General features: G+C 37.2%; 1 protein-coding gene across 2 annotated transcripts in view; it reads right to left on the bottom strand.

The window, feature by feature from the left end:
• Positions 1-5,445: 5,445 nt before the first annotated feature.
• RAD5 (DNA/RNA helicase protein) overlaps positions 5,446-26,961 on the bottom strand; it is a 116,202-nt gene continuing 94,686 nt past the window's right edge. Inside the window, exons 19-21 of one of the 2 annotated variants that reach the window (XR_016427560.1) lie at positions 9,293-9,391; positions 6,722-7,006; positions 5,446-5,717 (exon numbers count right to left, since the gene is read on the bottom strand). Coding sequence is in view for 1 of the 2 variants with exons in the window: in XM_089986635.1 (XP_089842761.1) it covers positions 6,884-7,006; positions 9,293-9,391 (222 nt within the window). In the remaining variant the exon portion in view is untranslated. Of the gene's footprint in view, positions 5,718-6,207; positions 7,007-9,292; positions 9,392-26,961 lie in introns of those variants that run through there. The other variant, XM_089986635.1, reaches the window with a different exon arrangement.

Below are 26,961 nucleotides of genomic sequence, written 5' to 3'. Positions count from 1 at the left end.
GTGCTACTAGTGTCAATAAGAACATTTAACTCTTGAATGCTTAGGAGGCCAAGGATCCTCGTGGAATTGGGTGTAAAGATGCCCGTGAGGGCATGGTAGGAGATGTCATGACAATGCTCCTCATTGCTTTCATACTCATCAGATGGTTGGTCGTCCAATGACTTATTTTCTTTAAAATATGATTCTATCACTTTGAAAGATGTAGTAGTGCTTGCATGTGTGGCCCTTAAACCACATATTGTTGTGGTTGAAGCATAAGCCCTTTTTTATACACTCCTCATGTTGTGTACGTAAAATGGGCTCCACCTTAGTGGCTAAGGTGACCCCCTTGGATGAACTAGGCTTCGATTAGCCACCTGGAGATCGATCATGAGTGTCGGTAGGCCGATTCAACCTGCTCAAGGCCTAGAGTCTCTTTTGCTTCTCGTCATGAAGCTTGACCACCTTATAGGCTTATTCCGTACTCCTCACATCTGTAACTAGGACCTCTATATGAAGGTCCTCACACCGTCTATCGACATATAACTTGAGCAAGGTCTCTTCTGTTACGATAATGAAGTCGTACATGATATTTCAAGTACAAGGTTTTGATGATGAGCAAGTGAATCAACTGCATTTCAGCTAAGGCGATGAAGAAATATGACAAGCATTGAAGAAATCGATAAAGAATCTTTGAAGACTAGTGTGCATATGTTAAATTCATTAAAAGTCTTAGATTCTTGTAAGAGTCTTACTTAGAGTACATATTTCGGTTCCATTTCAGCTAAAAAGTCTTTAGAAAAACTTTTCTAAAAGAACCCTTCATGAAAATCTTTTTAGAAAACTCTTTTCTTAAATTTTCGTGTTTATTAGTCGACCAATAGACTCACCAGTCGACTAATCCTTTCGTGCCAAATATTCTAAGCAAAATGTCATTTTTATCAAATTAGTCGACCAAAGGTTTTATTAGTCGACCGGACAGAATGTCTGTTTTCTGAAAAATTTAGCAGCAGTCGACTAATGACTTTATCAATCGACTGGATAGAACATTGTTTTCTGGAAATTTAGCAGCAATCGACTAATGCTTTAATTAGTCGACCGGACAGAACTTGTGTTTTTTTTAGAAAATTTTAACAGCAGTCGACTGAAAGGTTTTTCAATCTACTGATGATATTATCAGTCGACTAACTTTTCTCTAGTCGACTAAGTTTCAAATCTTCAGATTTTCAAACAGCTCGATTAACAGATCAGTCGACCGACGATAACTGTCAGTCTACTAATAGCTAATTATTAGTCGACTAACTACTATTCCAATCGACTAATTTTATCATTTTTCCTGAAACTTTAAAAAGGCATGTTTTTTCATTTTTCAAACATTTTGATCATTCAAAATGGACTGTTTTGACACCCTTTCATACCCTCAACATATGAAAACTTTCAACTATAAATATGAGTGCATTTTACACTCAAAAGCACTGCAATTCAATCAATTTGAATCAATTACTCTTTGTTTTTCACTCATATTCATTTTCTTACGTGATATTTTTCACTTTAGTTTTTCACTCAAATTCCTTTGAGAGATAGTGAATTCGTGAGTAGAGTATTTCAACAACCTCAAAAGTCAATTGCATCTCATTTGTATTCATAAGAAGGGCTCATAGGTTGTATTGTAAGTTGTTACTTGTTTAAATTTTCTGTAAAAGGAAGGACTCCTTGGTTTAAAGGAGTTGTTTGCTTTCAGTAGGTGTGTTACTGGAAGTGGGACCGGATTTGGTCTGAATGATCTTGTAATTACACAAGATTGATAGTGGAAATCTCAAGCGGGTTTTGCTTGGGGACTGAATGTAGGTCGAGAAAGACAGAACCAGGATAAATTATTGTGTTCTTTGTGTGTTTGCTTTGTAAATTGCAAAATCCGTCAAAATTCCGCAGACAATTTTTAAAAGCACTATTCACCCCCCCTCTAGTGCTCGTTGCCTCGATCCTACTGCACTTTCATCTTCGTCAACTTGAGACATAAGTATGTAAAGATTCTTGAACTCTGTTTGATACTCGTCCAAGTTGTTCCTTTGTTTGAGATTTTTTAGCCCCATATGGTGATTCACCAATACCATGAGACCAAATCTCTCCATTATACGCTAAAAAGAACATCTCAATAGGGCTTTCTATGTACAATGTCTAACTATTCACACCATCAAAGTGTGCCACCCTCAAGGAAGGCGATCACTTTGACAATACGTTGCTCTTATGGCATATTATAATAGGTGAAAAAGTGCTTGAGTTTGAATACACACTAACGTATGTTTACATCAAAAAAGTGAGGTACATCAAAGCGAGGTTTCTTACCCATACCCCACGCATGCTCGAATGATGGCTCTCCAAAAAGCAAGCCATTCGAACCCTCATTGCATCCACCCAAAAAAAATGAGGCCCTAGTTGCTTTGTTGCCTCAGTGTGTTGAGCGGGATGGTCTCAATATAAACCAAGTGGTTGCATTGCTACATGTCCGCTTGACATTGCCAAAAAGTTTGGCTTACGTCTATCTGAGAAGCTTGTTCAATATGCTTGCGAACCACTTCAATTATATCAATGTTGGAGGGCGTTAGTTGATCCATTTGATCAAATATGCTTTAATACCAACCTATTACACCCCCCCCCCCCAAATTTTCTGATGTTGAAGGCTCAGAAGTAGGACCAAAAAGTAGGTCCAAATTTACAATAGACAAATATAGCAATTTGAGCTCGACATACTCAAGAAGATTGAACCTGCAATTTTTGAACCCTGATTGACATAATAAGTGAGAGGTCTAAGGTTTCTCGTGGTTGTGGCTAGGAAGAAATTGTGAGAAATAGGATCAAACAACTAATCGAATAGGTGTGATTTAAACTCGATAAGCAATTCGGGTAGGGTTTTTGGTCCAAAACTGAATGAATCTGGTCTAGGGGTTCTAAGGTGACCTAGGGATCTATGTAAGTGTTTGATATATGTTCTAAGGCTCGAGGATATAGGGTTCTGTCATAAAATGGAACAGTGAGGTTGACAGGCCAAACTACATGTTTTCCTAATTTGGTAGTATGATTTTGGATTTTGGGGTTATAAAAGTATTTAGGGACTTGGCTAAGGCTAAGGTTAGGGCTTAGGGAGTGTTAGAATGTCTAGAGTAGATAGGAAAAGTACCTCATATCTTTTAGAGTGTAGATACATGATCCACAATGTAGTAGTTTCAGTTGAATCGCTAGAAGAGCTAAATTGCACACGTATAAGGTAGGGAGAGCTTAGGCTCTTCAGGGGAGGTGTCGACCAACCTAGGGCGGCCCTGGCCTTCATGTGAGTCGGAGAGAGAGAGAAAGACAGAGTTTTAAAAAATTAAACCAATAATCATATTATTCAAAGGGGTTCCCAAACCTCTTTATATAGAGAGGAGGTCTAGAATAAAGTCATTATTTAGTGCATAAAATTAAACTAACCCATAAACCTAAAACACCTTCTAATTGCCCAAAAATATATGTTATTAGGCAACTAAAACTAAACTAAAATAAAAGACTAGTGTTTTATCTTGAATTGGACTCTCTACCAGCTTAAAGTCCTAAAAATAAAATAAAAGAGACATAGATGAACTCTACACAACCTCGCTTTCCTGAAAGGAAAAAGAAGGCTCTAGAGAGGGGGGGATGTCCCACCTTCTTCATTTAATTTGTTGCCCCCTGTGGGCTTTGTCGAGATATTCTCCTTTGCTCTGGTGTCTTAGGAGCCATGTCCCTCCATGGTCTCCACTTGGATTTGGGAAACACTCTTCCACAACTTAGGTAGCATCCGGATCCTAGAGCAACAGATTTGGTGAGTTCTCTAGATCTAAAGTCATAACAGTGATGATGGAAAGGTGGTGGTGGTGATAGGGAGTGGAAGAACATAAGTAGGTGAATCTCAATTTTGCTGGCAATTTTGAGTTTTGTTATTTTGATGTACAAGTGAATCTCAATTATACTGGCAAAAATCTAATTTTGCTTAAACTTTTGAGTTTAACCGAAATGAGATTTGCCTATATAGCAAAACAGTGAAAGTCAATTTATGTGACCTACATCAAAATATCGAATTAAAAGTGAAAGTGCCAAAGTTTTGTGATTTCAATGTATAGGCGAATCTTAATTTCGCTAGCAATTTCGAGTTTTGCTGTTTTTATGTATAGGCAAATCTCAAAAGTCACGTATCACTAAAATTGAGATTCGTTTGTATATCAAAATAGCAAAACTCAATTTATAAGACCTACATCAAAACAACAAATTAAAAGTGAAAGTGCCTTAGTTTCACTATTTCGATGTAGAGGCGAATTTCAGTTTCACTATTTTGATGAAAATAACGAAACTCAATTTATAATACCTACTTTTGTTTTTTACTCCTTTTCTTCCACTCTCTATCACCACCACTTGTCCACCAACACCATCACTACTTCCCTATTATCACCATCCACATTGTCATCGTTACAATTACCACCACCATCTATCACCATGGCCATCACTACAATTACCACCACCATCGTTGTAATAGAATAACAAAACTTAGTTGCTATAGGACTAGCAAAACCTATTAGTGGTGGTAATGGAGATGGGCAATGATGGTAGTGGTGGTGGTAATGGTGGCAATAGTAATGGCAATGATAGCGGTGGTGTAAAAATGTAGTAACAGTAGTGGTGGTAATGGTGGAGAAGTGGTGGTAAAGAAAAAGTAGTAAAAAAATAGGTCTCATAAACTGAGTTTCGTTATTTCAATATATATGCAAATCTTCATTTTGCTGGCAAGAATAGGGTTTTGCTGAAACTTTTTTTTGCTAGATCACATTTTAGCAAAAGGGTAAAATCATCATAAATACCCCCAAATTCAACAAAAACTGGGTGAATGTGTATAAGAGAAATATTGAGATATCTTTTGATTACACTACAAAATACCATTATTCTCAATCATAGTATGATCATTTTTATATTATTTTTTAAGTTCTATAGGTTATTTATCAACCCTAACCTCGCATGTTTTCCTTCACTTTTGAAAACTGAATCAGAGTTCAGGTTGGGAGCTTACCAAGCTGGATGCTCCAATGGTGCTCCATGGTTACAATCTTGGTGTTCTGTCGTGGTTTTTGCTAATCCTGTGGCAGCAGTACCCAGTCGTGTCCTGATGTGGACACCTTACCACTCAAGGAAGTGTCCTGCACTTTTGGCATGGATCAGAGTTTCTTTTGTGATGTTGTGACGCAACTGCACATATAGGGGATACTGCCTACTAGGCTACTTCTGATTAGCGTTTGTGTGATTTATCATTGTAGTGGTTTTCTTTATCATTGATTGCAAATGATAGAATTGGAAAGAATGTGGTCATTGCAAACACATGTAATCTCTCTCATGCCGTAAAAGTAGAATTACCATGGTGATGAATGGCAAAACTGACAAAAGCACAAACACCATGCTCCATTAGGTTCCTAACAGCAATAATTATACATTTTCTTTTTTTTTCAGAAGTGGTTGTAAGCTGATTGATATTGTAAATTTGGAATTATGTAATGACAGAGCACTTATTTCTCATCATTTTCATGTTTTAGAAAGTAACAAAGCAAATTACCTATAGGGGCTCCGCTTGACTGGCAGGAGAAGTTAGTGCACGTCACCTTGTGTTGGGACGTTGCATGTTCGAACCCCAAATGGTATGGTTGTATAACTGATAGGGGTCTGATTAACCACCGCTTTCTCTGTCGAAGAAAAAAAACAGAGTAACAAAGCAAATTATGAAACATGAAAATAAATAAATTTTTTTAATTAGACAAAGTATCAATGGCCGCCGGCACTCCCACTAAAAGGAAACCATACCAAGGCTTGCGGGACATCCCTGGCAGCTTTTAACACCAGCAAAAGATCATTTGCTGGTGAATGTTAGCACCAGTAAAGTTAGATATAGCAGTAAAAGAGCATTTGACACATATTACTGGACTTTATTTGGTTATGGATGTTGTACACACAAAGTTTTTTAAAAAATAAAATGGACTTAATTTTTGTGATGGATTGTTTTTGAAGAAAAAAAAATATATCCATCACAAAAATGAAGTCAATATTGTACAGACCTTTTCCTTATGATGAAAATACATGTTTTAAATTGAACATTTAATAAACGTGTACATTTGTATGTGAAAGAGAGCAAAAAAGAGAAAACACATCAAAATTTCTTAAAAATTTACCATGTTTAATCAAAAGAAAATTTTATAAATTATTTTGGTAAAATAAAATACAGGAAATTACATCATGATTTAAAAGGTAAATGTTATAGGCTATTTTGGTAAAAAGAAAAAAAAAGAAATTGGAAAACTAGCAACTTAACTGTCATCCAAACAGTAATTCTCAATAACTAAGTTACCTACAGGACTTCAGAAAACCGGGTTACATGACCAGGTTTTCCAGTGCGTCATCCAAATGTGCCATAATTTTATACAATGAAATTTGGAGAAGCATCTTAGAGCTCGTAGTAGTAGGGTGATTTTCTCTGGTTTCTGCTCCAAGCAGCATTCCTTTCGTGTATGGCGCCCGCAATTAGGAAAATGGGGACATAAAATTATTCTTTTTCGTTGTCTAGCCTTCCGCTTTGATCTTTGGATCTCAAGCGTCGCCACTCCCCCCCCCCCCCCCCCCCAACTGGCAGCTAAAGAATAATACAGACAAATGCAAGACAAAAACCTCAGAGCACCAAAAAGAGTGCATCCACCTGAAAAATCCACGCCTAACTTGTGTTGCAGAGCACGAAAAGGTTAGCCGCGAGTGGTCTCTGAGCAAGTAACCCAGACAGGCATCTCAATCACAACCTTGAAAGGCTTGATTCAGAAACAACGTTCCAACATTCTTTGATTGCACCAGTGATCATTACTCTTCATGTGAAGAGCATTTTCAGTTCCTCTATGCGTGCATCTCGAACTTCTTGATCGGTTAGTGCCCCTGAAATCATCCGCTGCTTCCTGGCTTGCACCGCTTCCATCCTCTCCTCAACTGTGCCCTGCAACCAAGTCAATGCATCAACCAAAAATTTGATGTGATGGGTTTGGATCTTTCCTGGGCTTTGGGATAACCCGAGCCACCCCATCCCCACACTTTCCAAGGCATTACTGTAACAACCAGTGTTGTGAAAAGCGTTGAGGCGTAGCGAGAAGCTCCACCAAAAACCAAAGCAAGGCGTAAAGCGTAAGCCTCAAAAAAAAAAATTAAACATTAAAAAATTTATAAAAAAATATCTAAAAATACAAATAAATAAAGAAATGCTTTATTGATGAAATAGAAAATCTCAAATAAGTACTAAAAAATATGAGATTAACATATAAAAGTAACTAAAAACCTATGTCACATGGGTGCGGGTGCGACACGGGTGCGGCGCAATTTCAAAAATTTTGGACACGGGGACTCGGCTTCACAACTCATCACCTGTCCCCTAGTGGGCACAACTTTGACCGAGTCTTATATATATATATATATATATATATATATATATATATATATATATATATATATATATATATATATATATATATATATATATATATATATAAGACTCGGTCAAAGTTGTGCCCACTAGGGGACGGGTGATGAGTTGTGAAGGCTGATTCAGGGTTTTTTTTCTTACAGGAGAGGGGGGGGGGGTTCCTCCAGCGCGGGTCCCGCTGCGCTGTCAGCAGGCGGGGGGTTATAGGGGGGCAGCCCCCCCCCCCCCCCCCCCACAAGAAATTTTTTTTTTTTAATTCTGTAGCCCAGAAAAATTTTAAAAAAAATCCAAAAAATGGACCAAAATGACTCTGGGTGTATTGACCTTGGAGACGAGTCCATGTGACATAGCTAAAAACTGATTACATAACTGAAAAATATATGATATTAACTAAAAAAAGTTAAAGTTTACTAAGAAACTTATTACATAACTGAAATAAGTGGAAAATATATGAGATTAACATACAAAAGTTAAAATATATGAGATTATTCTAAAAAATGTGAGATTAACATATAAAAGTAACTAAAAACTGATTAGATAACTGAAAAATATATAAGATTAATCAAAAAAAGTTAAAATTTAATAAGAAACTGATTACATAACTGAAATAACTGGAAAATATATGAGATTAACCTACAAAAGTTAAAATATATAAGATTATTCTAAAAAATGTGAGATTAACATATAAAAGTAACTAAAAACTGATTACATAACTGAAAAATATATGAGATTAACCAACAAAAGATAAAATATACTAAGAAACCGATTACATAACTGAAAAATATATGAGATTAACCAACAAAAGTTAAAATATATGAGATTATTCTAAAAAATATAAGATTAGCATATAAAAGTAACTAAAAATTGATTACATAACTGGAAAATATATGAGATTAACCAAAAAAGTTAAAATATATTAAAAAACTGATTACATAACTGAAATAACTGAAAAATATATAAGATTAACCTACAAAAGTTAAAATATATGAGATTATTCTAAAAAATGTGAGATTAACATATAAAAGTAAGTAAAAACTGATTACATAACTGGAAAGTATATGAGATTAACCAACAAAAGTTAAAACATACTAAGAAACTGATTACATAACTGAAATAACTGAAAAATATATGAGATTAACCTACAAAAGTTAAAATATATGAGATTATTCTAAAAAATATGAGATTAACATATAAAATTAACTAAAAAACTGATTACATAAATGAAAATTATATGAGATTAACCAACAAAAGTTAAAATATATTAAGAAACTAATTACATGACTGAAATAACTGAAAAATATACGAGATTAACCAACAAAAGTTAAAATATAGTAATATACTAATAAACTTATTACATAACTGAAATAACTGGAAAATATATGAGATAAACCTACAAAAACTTTGTTGATTATGTCTCAGAAATCTTGTTGTAAAAAAAAAAAAAAAATAAAAAAAAAAAAATATATATATATATATATATATATATATATATATATATATATATATATATATATATATATATATATATATATATATTTGGCCTCAGGCTTGCACCTTGAGGCACAGAGGGCCATGCCTCAAGGCAAGGCATGCCTTTTGCGCCTCAAGGCACATTTTTTATAACACTGGTAACAGCAGAGCAACTCTACTGGTCTAACTACCAAAATCATTGAGAAAAAATCAGTAACAAAACAAATTAGATTCCTTTAAATCCCCAGGTATTTGTTTTAGGGTCATGTGCATAGAAAAAGAAGATTTAGGTTCAAAGATTCGATGGATTAGCAGCACAGTTTTGAAATAATGTACCTTAACAATGAACTTTCGGATGGTAACCTTCTTTGTTTGGCCTATGCGATGTATACGCATGACAGCCTGCTCCTCCACCGCAGGATTCCACCATGGATCCTACAAGAAACATTTCTTGTTATCAGTTTGACCAAACAATGTTTAATGCCAGTGACTTGGCAGCTTAGCCCCTAAATCCACTCAGTTTTTTTTTATTTTTAACAAAGGAAAACCCCAGTTCAGGTGGTGGGGCCCGGGAAAGATTGACAACCTGCCATATGATCCGCCCCCAAGTGGTTAAAACCATTCTGTTGCCCCCCCTTGCCCACTCACATACCATCCCATTGCTATCATAATCCAATTTTGAAATGCAGACCCAAGGATCCCAGCCATACAGTCGTCCACCCCTCAAGTAGTTAAAACCATTCTGTTGCCCCCCTTGCCCACACACATACCAGGCCCTTGCTATATCATAATCCGATTTTGGCACGCACAGACTCAAGGATCCCAGCGAAGTAATTATGGGTTTTAAGCACACATTAAGAAGGGGCCTATGCATAAAGACAAAAATACCCTTAAAAGACTGAGAAAAAGAAATAGTATATACACATCAGGCCTTTGGTATGAAACATGGGCTCTAACACACACTATATACACTCTCCAACACATATCCTGGGAATAGATATTTGGACAAACCGCTTGGTCAGAAGGTCCAATATCAATCTTATGTGAGAGGAAGTCACGGGTGAACATTATCCGATCCATGGTTACCAGGATACAAAATGGATAAGGGAAGTGTTGCATGAAGCGGAAATGGGGAAGCAAGCAGTTTAAAAAGGTATGAAGCATGACTTAGGAACTGTCAAACATTTAAGAAGCGCAAATAGAAGCAAATGCGAAGCAAAGTGAAAGAAAAAGAAACGAATTAAAGCAAATAAAACTAAAAAGTTATCTGAGGCTCCTGTTGTAACTTGCCACAGCAGCCACCCCCTGTAAAGTTGTCGTCTCCATTCTACCTGATGTTAGGGCCTCTTTGTGAGTATGAAGTTAATCTTTACATGAAAAAGTAAGAAAAAGAAGGGGGTGAGTAAAGCTGGGTGATGAGCTCATGGCAGAAGAAAAAAGATTGATGGTGATGGTGGTGGTGGTGGTGGCAGTGGTGACAAGGAAAGAAAATTTAAAATGATCATTGATGGTTGATTGTGGCAGGAACCAGCATACTGGGTCAATCACATCGCAAACCAATGAAAACCACTATGGTAGAACTTCCCTTCGTTAGAGCTCATTCACTAAACTCCCAAGGGTACTGAAAATGCCCAATTTTCTAATTCCGCACAGCGCAGAACCATCAACTGTTTATCTCCGACTAAACCAATCTTTCGCAGGTTTAGTATTTCCCAATACCAAAACCACAAAGAACTTCCACCCAATATTTGATTGACCTCTTCAAAATGAAATCATTGTATTTAATCCCCTGAATAACCCAGGGTTACCAGAAGCACTACAGGGCATGGTGTGTAAGCCTTTCGCCTTGAAAGAAACCAGTTTCGGTTATGGAGACCTTCAACAAAAGCACAAATGCTCACAACAGTGTCTATTAAAGATACGTTAACCAAAACCTACAAAAAGGCACAAATGAGAAGGCTCAAGAGTAAAATAATAATCTTTATTTAATTCACATAAAATGCTTAAAAAACATTGATAAAATGAGAGGAGAATCACACATATTTATAAACATGAGAGGGAGGAAGAAATGGGCCTTGAAGAGGCTCAAATAGAGTCGTTGGAGCTAGTCCAACGGCTCTATTTGTAGCCGTTGGACTAGCTCCAATGGCTCTTAAACTAGTCAACAACAAGTTGTTCACTAGTTTGAGCCTAGTTCAAAGTGAACTAGACTAACTAAAAGAGAAAAATAAAATAAAGAAAAGAAAAAATATATAAATATACATATTATATATATATTGGTATTCAACTTCGGTTGACAAAAGAGAGAATTGTTGCTTCTTGTATCGCTACAAAATCAAAGATTCACCTAAGAAAACACAAAAAACCAGTGGTTGAGTGTCTGTTATTGGGATCACCTCCCTAGTCAGCATCAATATAAATAATTAAATCTAATGAAGATAAAACAGACAAGAAGAACCCTCATGAAAAGGAAGACTTAATGTATCTAATAATACGCAAAACTGCTCTCATGTGAACAGAAGTGAGAGTTTGCTGAAATTGACTAGTTGTGTGTACAATGTATGCTATATCAAGTCTAGTAATTGAGAGGTAGGAGAGTGTTCTAATAAATTGTCTGTAAGGAGTGGGATCTTCAAGAGGTTCTTCATCATCAATTCACATTTTTGTGTTGACAACCTCAGGAGTATCAACTCTCTCATCATCTGTGATTCCAGAATTAAAAACAATACCAAATTGAAATAATAAATATCCTTTAGGGGAATGAGCAACTTCAATTCCTAAAAAATATCTCAATAAACTCAGATCAGTCATTTCAAAATGATTGTTAAGAAGCTTTTTAATGTTTTCAACTTTTTGTTTGTCTCATGCGATGATGATCATGTCATCTACATAAAGGAGAAGAATAATAATACTTGCATCAGAAATCTTAACAAATAAAGTTGTGTCAGTCAATCAGGCAAGTTCCGAATCCAATATTTTGAGCATAACATGATTAAACTTGTCATACCAGGCTTTTGGTAGTTGTTTAAGACCATAAAGAGTTTTTTCTAAACGAACTTTATTCTTAAAAATACTTATACTAGGTGGTGCATCTATATATACTTCTTTAACTAGGTTTTCATTGAGAAAAACATTTTTGACATCCATTTGAAATATAGGTCATTTTCTAATAGAAGTTAAGGCTATTAAGGTCCTAACTGTGGTCATCCTAAAAACTGAAGTAAAAGTTTTTGCATAATTTGTCATACTCTTGAAAATATTCCTTGACAACTAATCTCGCTTTATATCTTTCAAGAGTTTCATTACTCTTGGTTTTAACCTTATATATCTACTTACAACTTATAGGTTTATTTCCTTGTAGAATGTCTTGAATAGTCCACCTGTTAGCTTTTTCTAAGGCTTCTAATTCTGCTCTCATGATTTCTACCCATTCAGCATGATCTTTAGCTTGAGCATAGGACTAAGGTTCTACATATGAGTCTATTAATGCAATGAATGTCCTATAGTTGGGAGAAAAAGATTTATAGAACATAAATTTACCGGGAGATTTAGAGACTCTAGATGACCTTCTAGTTTGTACTTCCGAATATTTTTCTAATGCACATGAAAAATTGAGATCCTTACGCCTGAAATATTGCAAACAATTGGTGTCCTATGTCACAGAGATTCGGCTAGCAGGGTGCCGCACCCGCGTCGACGCGGGTGCGGGTGTGGGTGCGGCACCGGGTGCGGTCAACCCGATCCTGGGTGCGTTGACCGCACCCAGGATCATTTAGGTCCATTTTTTTTGGATTTTTTTTTTAAAAAATTGCCCTATGAAATGGGCTGTGAAATTTTTTTTTTTGAAAATTTTGCTGACAGCAGCTGTCTGTCAGACTCGACGCGGGTGCGGCACCGGGTGCGATCAACCCGATCCTGGGTGCGTTGACCGCACCCAGGATCATTTAGGTCCATTTTTTTTTGGATTTTTTTTTTAAAAAAATTTGCCCTATAAAATGGGCTGCGAAATTTTTAAAAAAAAAAATTCTGCTGACAGCAGCTGTTTGTCAAAATTCTGCTGACAGCAGCTGTCTGTCAAAATTCTGCTGACAGCTCCTGCCTTTTCAATCCTGATCCTTTTTTTGTAAAGGATTTTCTCTCTCCATAATAAATGATAATGATGGTGCCTTGCTTGTGCTATCGTGCAGCTGTATATAAAATGAAATTTGAAAAAACTCGTATATATATATATATATATACATTTTTGCCACTACCGCACCCGGGTTTTTTGGAAGTGCTGAATCCCCGCACCCGCACCGATGTGACATAGTTGGTGTCCCTATGAGATTGCTCTTCATTAATTAAATTATGTTTTGTATTTATGACATCTTGACCATCATCAAGGTTACATTCATAGTCACAACTATCATACTAAGAAGGCACAAGGAATGGCATGGGGAGAGAGTTTATCATTCTTGTTAGTGAAAACAAAACATTTGCATAAAAAACTCTTAATCTTGAGTTAATTTAACAAGTTTTTCAATTAGAGTTATATTTTTTAAAGAAGAAGATGGCACTTTGTTAATGAGATAGGTAGAAGTTAAGGCTCCTTTAGCCCAAAATTCTTTTGGTATTTGATTTGTTATTAATCAGGTCATATAGTAGTTTCCACAATGTAGTGTTTTCGTTCGACCAAACCATTTTGTTGTGGTGTATGAGGACAAGATCTTTGATGTGAGATACCATATAAAATGAGATAATCCATAAATTCTTTTGACAAAAAATTCTCCTCTTAAATCGATACGAAAAATGAAAATATCATTTTGAAACTTATTTTTAACCATTTTGTAAAATGTTTAAAAATATAAAAAACCTCAGATTTATGTTTAAGGAAGTAAATCCAAGTATGCCTAGAGAAATCGTCAACAAAAATTACATAATGTGAATCCACCTTTTGATATGATCGATGTTGGACCCCAAACATCCAAATGTATTAACTCAAGTGGCCTAGAGGAAACAAAAGTTCTATCATGAAATGGTAATCTCTTCATTTTACCAAGAATACATTATTTACAAGCAAAATTTTCAGAATTATAAAATTTACCTAAACTCAAAAAATGTTGGATTTTAGATATACGAGGATGACCAATTCTTTTGTGCCAAAGATCCAAGTCCAATTTCTGAACATTATAACAAAAAATATTCTTGAGTAACTCTAAAAATCCATATAGTAAAGGCCTCCTTCTCTGTGGCCTTCCCCAATCAGCTTTCCTTACTAACGATCATGTGCCCAACAACCATCAGAAGAGAAGGACATGTTATATCCATGATCAGATATTTGAGAGACAGATAAAATATTTAAATTTAACTTGAGAATATATCTACCTTTTGGGATAAAAAAAATTTAAGTTTTGAAATTTTATGTTCCTTTTATTTCAAGAGATGTACCATCGGTTGTAAAAACATGTGACACACTTGAGTTGTTATGACATTAAGAAAAAATATTACTATTTGGGGTCATATGAAAAGAAACACTAGAGTCAAGAAGTCAAGGACATTTATCGGGATCAAAAAAGAATGAAACATCGGCTCTGGTTGAGGCTTAAGTTAAGGAACAAGCTCCTTTGAGAAGAGGTTGAAGTATTTTCATTAGTTGCGCCATAGATACAGGTGCATCTTGATTGCTTTGGTCTTTTGACTCTTGTGATGAGTCGATCGAAGCTACTTTCTTTTCATTTGTTTTCTTTAATTTGGGGGCATTGAAGCCTATAATGTCCCAATTTATGGCAATGGTGATAAATCACTTTCTTTTCATCATATTCATTACCTTGTCTTTCGAAATGAGGCGGCCTATAAGTGCACATATAATTCTATGGACTAAATATGGTTAGAACAGAATCATCTTCATTCATTGGAGTATTTTTTTTAGCCTATTCTCCTCCATAGTTAATTCCTCCAGTATCAACAATAGAAAAAACGTTTCCTCCATGTAGAATGGCCGATTTGGTGGTTTTAAATTTCGGCCTCAAACCATTTACAAATTAGTAAGTGTTTCATATCAAGTTATTTTTGGCGAAACTAGATATCTTCGGGACAATGCCACTTTGGCTCAAGAAGAGTCAACTCTTCCCAAAGTTTGGACAACTCATTATAGTATTCTCTAATACTTTTGTCACATTGGGTCATAGTTCGCACATTGTCTTGTAGATTGCACACATGTCAATATCTTTAAGGCAATGCATATTTTTAAGGTATTCCCAAGCCTTATTGGTATGCTCAAACTTTGCAAGACTAGAGCATTTCTTGATATCTACCTTATTAATTAGCCAAGACATGATCTTGGCATGACCATCCTCCATTCTTTCCATTTTTTCTTATATGCAATGTTTTAAAACTCGCCGAGTCAACTCGTTGACTCGGCTGACTCGGCTCGGCTGGGCCCTCCAGCGAGTCAACCCGGCAAGGCAAACTCGGTTTGCCAAAACTCAGGCTTGACTCGGGCTTGACTCGGCCTGACTCGGGCGAGTTCGGGGATGTTTGAAATTCGTTTTTTGAGTTTCAAATGGTAATGATATATTTACATATACGTAGTCTACTGTTTACTGTCTGTACAATCTAGTTGAAAAATCATAGATGCAAGTTGTATCTAAGCAATCTGACCTCATATATGTGTTCAACATGGTTTATTTGCTAGGAATCACACCTTTATCATATTTTTTTATGTAAAAATATGTTTTTTTGAGTCATGAAATTTTGGCATATTGTAGGCCATTGATTTATGAAGCCCTTGAGAAACTTGCTTACATGTTGACAAACTATTTGAAAAAAAAAATTGTGTTCTAATAGATTGTATGTACAATTGACTGTGTAAAAACATACATTGAAAAACTTACTCTATTGGCAAAACCAGGAGATTTTTGTATGCATTTGCTTTTGTCAAATAAAAAATGGTCTATTTTGCAGTTTCAGACCTTGTTTACCTCAAAATTGGGATTGATATGAAAAATCAGATAAACTGTTGAAATGGAGAACCAGGTCTTGAGTAAGGCTAAAAGAGTCTAGTACTTTCTGCAAGCTGATGAAATGGTTTGGCAGTCGGGACTTAAACTAGCAAAATTAATGAATTTTTGCTTGTCGTGACCAACTGTTCTACTTCTAATAAACTTTTAATCTTTAAACTCCCAGATTTCTGTGGCACATGACAAATTGACTGTCAAAGTGCTTGTATAAATAGCAAATTCAATTATTCAAGCAAACCTTTATAGCTCTTTGCAGTTGTTTTTATATTCTTACAGACATTTGGAGACTATGTTTACTCAAAAACATGGTTTCAAACAAATTATATATTGTTTTTCTTTTAAAATCAAAAGTTAACAAAACCCAGTCCGAGTCACCGAGTTGACCCGCCGAGTCACGAGTCAATAAAGAACGAGTCGAGTTCCGAGTCACGGGTTTTAAAACCTTGCTTATATGTGGCTGGTAATACCTGCAAATTCGATTCATTTTAATTTTTAAATTCAAGCAAAATTCAAGTTAAAACCATGCTAAATTCAAGCGAAATTCAAAAGTTTAAGATAGAACTAGGACTAGTTAGGTCCGTTATGAGCCGTAGATCTCGCAGGAGATCAAATTTGGTGATTTCGGTTATGGGTTGGTTAAGAAAATGCGATTTTTTAAATTGACTGACCTCTATTTTGGGTTTTCTAACTTGGATAAGGTTCAGAATTTGGTTGTTTAAAATTGACCAAGCTATGTTTTGGACTCAACCCAGGTTCCTCATGAGACCCAAAGGGTCACGCCCAACCCAACGGGGTGCCATGTGCCTACGTGGTGGCCCACAGGGGTCAGGGGTGGCCAATAACTTATGGATCTTGGATGAGTCATTTTCATATCCAAACCTTAGTATTTGTATCCAATATTGATTTGGACTTCATTTATAGATAATGACCTTTAATTTAAGTGTTGGATTTGAAAATAATGTTTGGTACCTAGATCCAACCCCAACTGGGATTGGATACGGTCTAGTGTTTTCAAATCTGGATCACTTGGATTGGAACTAAGTAGGGTGCCACCTAGGTGGGGCCTACTTTATATTCTAGAGACCTCATGAAAGAGGATCTCTAAGTAACTTAAGTGGATTCTAGAGAAGGTGGGACGCCCCTCTAGTGGACCCTGCATTTAGTTAAAGATTGAAATTTTATTTTTGAAGGACTCTTAAGAGACCTAGAGGGTTAAAATTCTTTTAGAGGAGGAATTTGAGTGGAGTTGAAAGACTCACCTAGAGGAGCCTTCTAAGTGAGACATCCCACCTAGTGGGGCCCACCTCTAGGCAGTTGGAGATAGAGTTCTATTTCTAGAAGGAAAAAGGAGACCCAATAGGAGGGGATGCCCCCCCCCCTATTGTGCTTATTTAACCTCTCTCTCCCAGTTGAAGTGCATCGCTCTCTTCTTCCTCACATCTCCTTCCTCCTCCCAACCTCGGAGGTGGTCTAAACCTCTATTAGAAACCTGCAACTGTTAAAATGTAAACCCAAAGATCCCATTGTACGTATATATATATATATATATATATATATATATATATATAGAGAGAGAGAGAGAGAGAGAGACATATACATATATTATATATGTATAGATATACTTTTATCATAATACTCAAAAAGGGTAATTCTGTAATATCCAATTTTACGCATATTCCACTTGGAATATGCTTGTATTTTCCTTCTTTATTTTTTCCTTTTTCTAATTGTCTTCTTTTTTATGACTTGACATCACCTTGGGGCCTCCCAATAGAGTCGTTGGGGGGGCCCAACGGTCACAATTGTGACCGTTGGGGGCTCCCAACGACTCCTTTGGGAGCCCCAAGGTGGTTCCCTTTTGCACTTGTATAAATAGGGGTGTTCTCCCTTTGTATTCTCAAGCTTGAGAGCTCAAGCATTTCTCTTTTCTAATATATTGTGGCATTTCATGCCTTTGTGCATGTTCGTGTTGTTTTATGCCTTTGTGCATATTAGTTCAAGTCAGAGTTACCGGAAGCGCCTAGGGTAATGGGGAAGCGCGCTTCCCCGATACGCGCTTCGGAAGCGCGAAACGTCGCGCTTCCGAAATGCGTGGGGAAGCGTCCACCTTTTTTGGGAAGCGCGCTTCCCTTTTATGGGAAGTGTGTTTCCCTTTTATGGGAAGTGTGTTTCCCTTTTATGGGAAGCGCGCTTTCCATTTATGGGAAGCACGCTTCCCCCTCGCTTTTTCCATTTTTTCGCTTCCCCTCGCTTCCGGTTCACTTCCTAGGTCGCTTCCGGTTTGCTTCCTAGGCCGCTTCCGAGACGGTTCGTAATTTTCTTATAAGTGGTCCCACGCTTCCCCGCTTCCTACATTTTTTAAAGTGCCTCACTTCTCGCTTCTGCTTCCCGCTTCCTCAACTTGCAACTCTGGTTCAAGTGTTCTTTGAGTGTCTTTTTGTGCACAACTCTTGTGAGGTTTTAGCGCTTGTATGCGTATTGTCTCATTGAAGACAATTTTACATGGTATCAGAGCTTGGTTAAAGGTTGAAGATTGTGTGATTCTTTATTTTTCGAGTGCCTCGAAAAACGTGCCTTTGGCATCTTGAAGATTGGAGTGGAGGCGTCTCTTCTTTTATTATTTTAGAAGGGTTTCACGATAAGTAAGATCTAAAAATCTTGTTGCGGTACGTATCTCTCCTCACATCTTTCCTCTCTAATGGGTGAAAAAGAGTCTCACTTCTCTCTTGGTTTTAAACTCAATGGCTCCAACTATCATGTTTGGGCCGAAAACATAGAGGCTCACATAAAAGGGAAAGGTCTTTAGGGTTATGTGAAAGGCACAATCCCGGAACCGGAACCAAAAATCACCTTGATGGAGAAAGGCGAAATTAAGATCCTTGAAGAGGAGGAAAGAACCAAAGCCCTTGAGGAACATTCGAAAAAGCATGATGAATGGGAAATGAAGAATTTTAAAATATTGTCTTGGATTTTTTCCTCCGTTGAGACTAAAATCAACGCAAATATTATCAAATTCAAAAAAGTTTCTCAACCGTGGGAGTATCTTGAGAAAATGTATACTTCTAGGTACTTATCTTATAAATATTATCTTCAAAAGAAGGCTCTAACTCTTCTTCAAGACAAAATGACCATTAGGGAATATTTCGCCGAACTTTTTTCCATTTCGGATGAGCTTGCTATGCTCGAACCAAAATGGAGTGGAGAGGCGATTGAACTTCGACACAAACAATTAGAAGAAGATCGATTCTTCAATTTTTTGAATGAGCTAAGGCCCGAATTTGAGCAAATAAAGTCTTCTCTTTTGTCATCTTTTACTCCTCCCTCTCTTAAGGATGTTCTCACCAAATTGACTGGTGAAGAAACCCGTATGGGTATAAGCTAAGTAACAGGGACTCGGCAAAGCAGGTGTCGCACCCGCGTCGACGCGACGCGACGTGGGTGCGCGTGCGGCACCAGGTGCGGTCAACACGACCCTGGGTGAGGTCAACGCACCAGGGTCGTTTTCATCCACATTTCGGACATTAAAAAAAATGATGAAAAGGAGTGATTAGGGCAAAAAAAACTTTTGCCCAAATCACTCCTCTCCCGCGCAGCCCTCTCCTCCTGACACCACCTCTGAAGCTCCTCCTCTCCCTCGTCGCAGGTACGACCCTCTTTCTCTTGTTGAGTCGGTAGGGGAGGGGTCGAGCCCCCCCCCCCCCCCCTGCTCCCTTTGTTTTCGGTAGGGGAGGGGCCGAGCCCCCCCCCCCCCCCCCTCTCGCTCTCTTGTTGGGTCAGCAGAGGAGGGGCTGAGCTCCCTCTGTTTTCGTCAGGGGAGGGACTGAGCCCTCCCTCTCGCTCTCTTGTTGGGTCGGCAAGGGAGGGGCCGAGCCCCTCCCCCCTCTCGCTCTCTTGTTGGATCGGCAATGGGGGGGCTGAGCCCCCCCTGCTCCCTCTGTTTTCGGCAGGGGAGGGGCGGAGCCCCCCCTCTCGCTCTCTTGTTGGGTCGGCAGGGGAGGGGTCGAGCCCCTCCCCCCTCTCGCTCTCTTGTTGGGTCAGCAGGGGAGGGGCTGAGCCCCCCCTGCTCCCTCTGTTTTCGGCAGAGGAGGGGTCGAGCCCCCCCTCTCGCTCTCTTGTTGGGTCTGCAGGGGAGGGGCTGAGCCCCCCTTGCTCCCTTTGTTTTCGGCAGGGAAGGGGTCGAGCCCCCCCCCCCCTCTCTCGCTCTCTTGTTAGGTCGGCAGGGGAGGGGCTGAGCCCCCCTGCTCCCTCTGTTTTCGACAGAGGAGGGGGTCGAGCCCCCGTCCCTGCTTTCTGTTTTTGGCAGGGGACCCTGTTTTTGGCAGGGGAGGGGCAGATCCCCCCTCCTTGGTGATTTTATATTAAGATAATGTCAGTCTGTATAATTGATTTAAAATTTTGAATGTATTTTCTTTTGTGTTTTCAGGATAAAAATGACGGATAAATGGAAAGGACTTGCGGCATCCTCATCCCAACATGTGAGTTCTGCTGCTAATTTTGCTGATAGTTGCAGTGGGATTGATGATGTGGGGCCACTATGGGTACATGTAGATAAACTTGCAAAAATTAGAAAAAGAGGTGGTGGAAATAAGAGATTTTGATGCAAGCTCTGCGAAAGAGATTTTGTTGGGTCTTACACAAAAGTGAAGGTTCATTTGTTGAAGATATCAGGACATGGCATTTCAGCTTGCAGAAAAGTTGATGAGGCAATGCGAAGACAATACAAGAAAATACAAGAAGAATATGAGAAGAGAAAGGTAATGGTCGATTCTTGTGCAGTTAGTGTGCCATTTACAAGCCACCAAGAAGATGCTGAAAAAAAAAGAAAAGTCAATGTAGGAGGTAGAGGAACAATATAAGCATCATTCAATACATATGGAAGAGAAGAATTGAATAGAAAAGTTGGGAGGTATTTTTATTCTGGTTCACTCCCATTTAATGCGGTTAGAAATCCTTATTGGAAGGATTTAGTAACATCCTTGGCAAATTATAATTTGAGTGGTTATGTGCCTCCAAGTTCAAAAAAAATACGAACCACACTTCTTGCAGAAGAAAGGGCAAATATGGAGAGGTTGATGGAGATTAAAAAATATTCATGGGAGCAAAATAGAGTTTCTATTGTGTTTGATGGATGGACAAATATTCAAAGGCGTCCATTAATCAATTTCATTGCTTGTTCGCTTAGTGGCCCAATATTCTTGAAAGCAGTTGATGCATCTGGAGAATATAAAAATGCAGAGTATTTGAAGGGATTGTTTATAGAAGTGGGTGATCAGAAAGTGGTATAAATCATTACAGACAACACTCTAGTTTGTAAAAGTGCAACGTTGAGTTTGGAGAGTGAGTACCCTCATATTTTTTGGACTCCCTGTGTAGCACACAGCTTAAATCTAGCCCTAAAGAGCATCTGCAACCCCAAAGAAAAAGAAAATCCACACGCATATGCTTTATGTTCATAGATTAAAGATTTAGAAAGAAATGTCAAAAGCATTAGGAATTTTGTTATTAACCACCATCGTGCTAATGTTATATTTAATAGGCATTCTGACTTGAAATTGTTGAAGGTCGCTGAAACACGTTTTGTGTTCATCATTGTGATGGTGAAGACGATTAAAAGAGTGAAGAATGTTTTGATTAACATGGTGACTGATGAAAATTGGACATTCTATCGTGATGATGATGATATCAAGGCTCAAGAAATTAAAAAATTCATTCTTGATGATGAGTTTTGGGACAGAGTGGTATACTTTTTTTAATTTACGCAACCTATTTGGGAAATGTTAAGAGAAGTTGATAAGGATGAGCTCATGCTTCACAGAGTTTATGAAATGTGGGATAATATGATAGAAAAAATACAAGTTATAGTTTTCAAGCATGAAGAAAAAAATCTTGCATTGGATGATTCAGATTTTTTTAATCATATTCATACAATTTTAGTCAGAAGATGGGATAAGAGCAACACTCATTTGCATTGCATGGCACATTCTCTTAATCCAAAATATTATGCAAATAAGTGGCGGGCTTGTGGTATTGGTCGTGTCCCTCCAAATTTAAACCCAGAGCTATCAAGACATAGAAATATGTGTATGACAAGACTTTTTCCAGAAGCATATCTTCTACATCAAGGCACACAAGAGTTTGGAAAATTTTATCTTCGAGATTATATGGACCGGCATTATTCGCGAGAAAAGAAGATAATATAGATCCTACCACGTGGTGGTCAACATTTGGATCAGTAACACCTCTTCTCCAATGTCTTGCATTAAGATTGCTATCGCAGCCTGCTAGTTCATCTTGTTGTGAAAGAAATTGGAGCACATATTCTCAAATCCACAACATGAAGAGAAACAAACTCACCAGCAAACGTGGAGAGGATTTAGTATATGTTTATTCAAATCTTCGATTACTTTCGCGAAGCAATGATGAATACAGGTATTAATTTGCTCTCTTAGTTATTTGATTATTTCTTAGTTTTCATTTAAATATACTTGTATTGTATTTAACATTTTCAAATTGGGTTTGTAACGCAGACAATGAACATTCAAATTTTGGGATGTAAACCCAGAAGAGTGTGACTTTGAGGGAGAGCATGATTTCAATATAACAAACATGGATTTAGCTAAGCCCAGTATTCCTTCTAGTGATGCATTTGATGATGAAGAAGAAAATTATTATTCATTACTTCATCAGGATATACTTTGGTATGTAATTTAGTTCTTTTATGCTTTACTTTTTTTATTGATATTTAGGTTGATTTATGTAATTGTGTTACTTATTTGATTGATAATTTGATATTTAGGTTGATATACTGCATGCATGATGAATGATATTATGACAATGTTAATTGTTAAATGTTAAATTGTTAAAACTTCAAAATTATATATATATATATATATATAAAATTAGATTTTTGCCCCTATTGCACCCCCGCACCCGAGTTTTTTGGAAGTGATGCATCCCCACACCCGCACCCGCACCCGCACCCGCACCCGCACCTGCACCTGCACCCATGTGACATAGGGTATAAGTAAGCAAGGACCAAATGTGCTTGTAGTTCCCTCCAACTCCGAAGACAATGATGGAGTCGATGCGGTATCTAGGCCCAGAAATAATGTAAGAACTTATCGTCCTCCTCACTTTGAAACTCAAAATCAAGGAGGAAATAGTGGACGAGGAAGGAAGGATTATAGCAAGATTGTTTGCCATTTTTGTAAAGAACCGGAACATATCAAACCCATATGTCCCAAATGGAAGAAATTACTAGCCATGACTACCACTACTCAACCGCAAAAGGAGGAGACATCTTCAAATGTATCTCTTTCACTAAACCAAATAGTGGAAGCTCTCCAACCTCTCCTCAAGGGAGCTACCTCCGGAGTTGTCTACCTTCTCCCCTCGAGGTAAAATTTCTTGGCTTTTGGATTAGGGTGCGTCTTTTCATATGTCCCCAAACATGTATCCGCTTTCCGATTATTCGAAAAATATTTTCCCATCTTTCGTTTCTACTGCGAATGAAACTTCTCTCGAAATAAAAAGTATTGGTAATTTTGAAACTCAAGATTTTTCCATTCCCAAAATTAGATTTATACCAAAATTAAACTTTAACCTTCTCTCTATTTCTCAACTCTCGAACCATGGATGTGATATTAAGTTCTCTTCTGATAAATGTTTAATATAGAATCGTCGGTCCGGGAAATTGATTGGAGAAGGCTCTAGAAAGGGAAACTTATATTATATGGACTCTCTTCAAGTTCCAAAAAATTATTTTTTTAATGTTTTTCGACATAAGGATATAAATGTTTGGCACAAGAGACTTGGTCATCTCAACATCACCAAGTTATCTTATTTACATTTTGCTAAAAATCTTTGTAAAAATACATTCTCCTGTAATGATTGTATTCTTGGAAAAATGAGAAGTATGCCTTTTAAACAAAGATCCATGTTTACTTCTAAACCTTTCGAAATTGTTCATTCAGATGTCTGGGGACCGGCACCGGTTGTTTCAAAAAGAGGGTTCTCCTATTATGTAATTTTTGTAGATGATTTTTCTAGGTACTCGCTGACCCCAATTGTTTTGGGATGAAGGCGTAGTTGTTGTTGTTGTTGTTGTTTGTATTTTTCTAGGTACTCTTAGATACATTTCCTTAGACATAAGCATGAAGTTTTTTCATGTTTTAAATTGTTTCATGTGATGGTTAAAAATCAATTTAATTGTAACCTAAAAATATTTAGAAGTGACTCCGGAGGAGAATATCTCTCCAACGAATTCAAGACGTACCTTGAGGATAATGGTATTATTCATCAAAAGTCACGTCCTAAAACTCCTCAACAAAATGGATTGGCCGAAAGAAAATATAGGCATATCATTGAAACCACCCAAACTCTCTTCATATCTCAAAATATTCCAAAAAACTTCTGGGCCGAGTCGGCTCTTGCCTCTGTTTACCTTATCAATCATCTATCATCTAGGAACTGAGGTAAAATCTCTCCTTTTGAAGTATTATATAAAAGAGAGTCTGATTATAGCAGATTAAGAGTCTTTGGTTGTAAGTGTCTTGTTCTTACATATAAGAATGACAAACTTTCTCCTAAAGCTATTCCTTGTGTTTTTCTTGGATATTCGAAGACTCAAAAAGGGTTTCGATGTTACGATTCTAGGAAAGATAAATTATATGTTTCAAGAAATGAGTCATTTTTAGAAAATGAAAAAGGCTTATGAAAGAAATACTTCTCACCATGAAGATGCGGACTACTCTTTCTTATTTGACCTATTGTCTAGCAATGATGATTTGTCTAGTGATGACAAAATATCATCAAACCATGATAGTGATATAGATATTAATGAATTTAACTCATCCAATGGTCAAGAAGATAGAACCTCAAATGATCTGATAACCTACTCTCGTAGAAATCGAGATACTTTTAGAAGTGGTGAGTCTGTTCCCACCAATGATCAGAGACGATCTGAAAGAAATAGGAAACCTCCATCTCGAGTTGTCTCATTTGATTCTTTTTCCCCTAAATATAGGACTTGTCTTAGTGTCATCTATTCTTATTTCGAACCTAGGAACTTCGAGGAAGCCAAAAAATGTGTAGAATGGCAAGAAGCTATGAAAAATGAACTCAAAGCTCTTATTCAAACTCTACTTATTGGAAAGAAAACTATAGATTGTTGTTGGGTATTTAAAGTTAAGACTAAGAGTGATGGATCTCTAGAAATGTATAAAGCTCGCTTAGTTGCTAAAGGATATGGGCAAGAATATGGCATTTACTATGAAGAGACATTTGCTCCCGTAACCCGAATGGTTACAGTCAGATGTCTTATCACTATTGCATCTATCAAAAAATGAAACATTTTTCAAATGGATGTAAAAAATGATTTTCTAAATGGTGGTCTTATTAAAGAAGTGTATATGGATGCCCCACCAGGTATGAAAATTCCTAAAGGTAAAGTTTTTCACCTTCGAAAAGCTCTCTATTGGTTAAAACAGGCTCCCAAAGCCTGGTATGACAGATTCAACAATGTAATGTTAGAAAATGGATTTTCTTCTTGTTATACTGATACTGCATTATTCATTAGAAAATTTGATGCATGAATTGTAATATTATTACTTTATGTTGATGATATGTTAATGACAGGTGATGATGTCGAAGGAATCAAGGGTATTAAATCCGTCTTGACTTCGAAATTTGAAATGTCAGACTTAGGTTTTCTAACATACGTTCTTGGAATTGAGGTTGCTTATTCTCAACGTGGTTATTTTCTATCTCAGACTAAACTTGCTTGTGAGATTATTGACAGGTCAGGAATATCCGATGACAAAATTTTTGAAACCCCTGGAATAGTGGGCTCAAAATGAAGATAGATGATGGGATTCCCTTGACAGATCATACTCCTTACAGGCAACTGGTAGGCTCGTTGATGTATCTCAGCATCACTCGGCCTGATCTGTCTCATGCAATTCACATTGCCAGTCAGTTTCAGCATACTCCCACAATGGTTCACATGAGTGTTAGTTCTTCGTATCATCAGATATCTAAAGGGAACTGTAAATAAGAGAGTATTTTTGTCTTCCTCTTCTGAATTAAGGTTAATTGCTTATACTGACTCAGATCGGGGAGGTGACCCTAATAATCGTCACTCCACCACTGGTTTCTGTATTTTCTTAGGTGAATCATTGATTTCTTGGAAGTGTAAAAAGCAACATAAGGTCTCTCTGTCCTCCACCAAAGCAAAATATAGAGTCATGGCATCTACCACCATGGAAATTGTGTAGATTCGACGTCTTCTAGAAGATGTGGGAGTTTACATTGGAGAACCAACAAAATTATGCTGCGACAACAAAAGTGCAATTTATATTGCCAAGAATCACACTTTCCATGAGCGAACAAAACATATAGAGATGGACTGCCATTATGTCAGAGAAGAATACTTAAAGAAGGTCATTGATCTCCCGTATGTGACATCTGAATATCAATTAACAGACTTATTCACTAAAGCACTTTGTTCGCCCAGATTTCACTTCCTTCTTGGCAAACTTGTGGTCATCACACCGTAAGTTTGAGGGGGGATGTTAAAATGTAAACCCAAAGATCCCATTGCACGTGTATATATATATATATACACTTTTATCATAATACCCAAAAAGGGTAATTCTGTAATATCCAATTTTACGCATATTCCACTTGGAATATGCTTGTATTTTCATTCTTTATTTTTTCCTTTCTTTTTCTATTTTTACTTTTTATTTTTCTTCTTTTTTATGACTTGACATCACCTTGGGGGCCTCCCAATAGAGTCATTGGGGGTTGGGGGCTCCCAATGACTCCTTTGGGAGCCCCAAGGTGGTTCCCTTTTGCACTTGTATAAATAGGGGTGTTCCCCCTTTGTATTCTCAAGCTTGAGAGCTCAAGCATTTCTCTTTTCTAATATATTGTGGCATTTCATGCCTTTGTGCATGTATGCGTATTGTCTCATTGAAGACAATTTTACAGCAACCACCTTGGAGA

Source organism: Nuphar pumila, chromosome 14 (assembly GCF_984573655.1).
Source record: "Nuphar pumila chromosome 14, dmNupPumi1.hap1.1, whole genome shotgun sequence".
In the NCBI taxonomy this organism is placed as follows: domain Eukaryota; kingdom Viridiplantae; phylum Streptophyta; class Magnoliopsida; order Nymphaeales; family Nymphaeaceae; genus Nuphar; species Nuphar pumila.
This window is presented reverse-complemented; position numbering and strand designations above follow the sequence as displayed.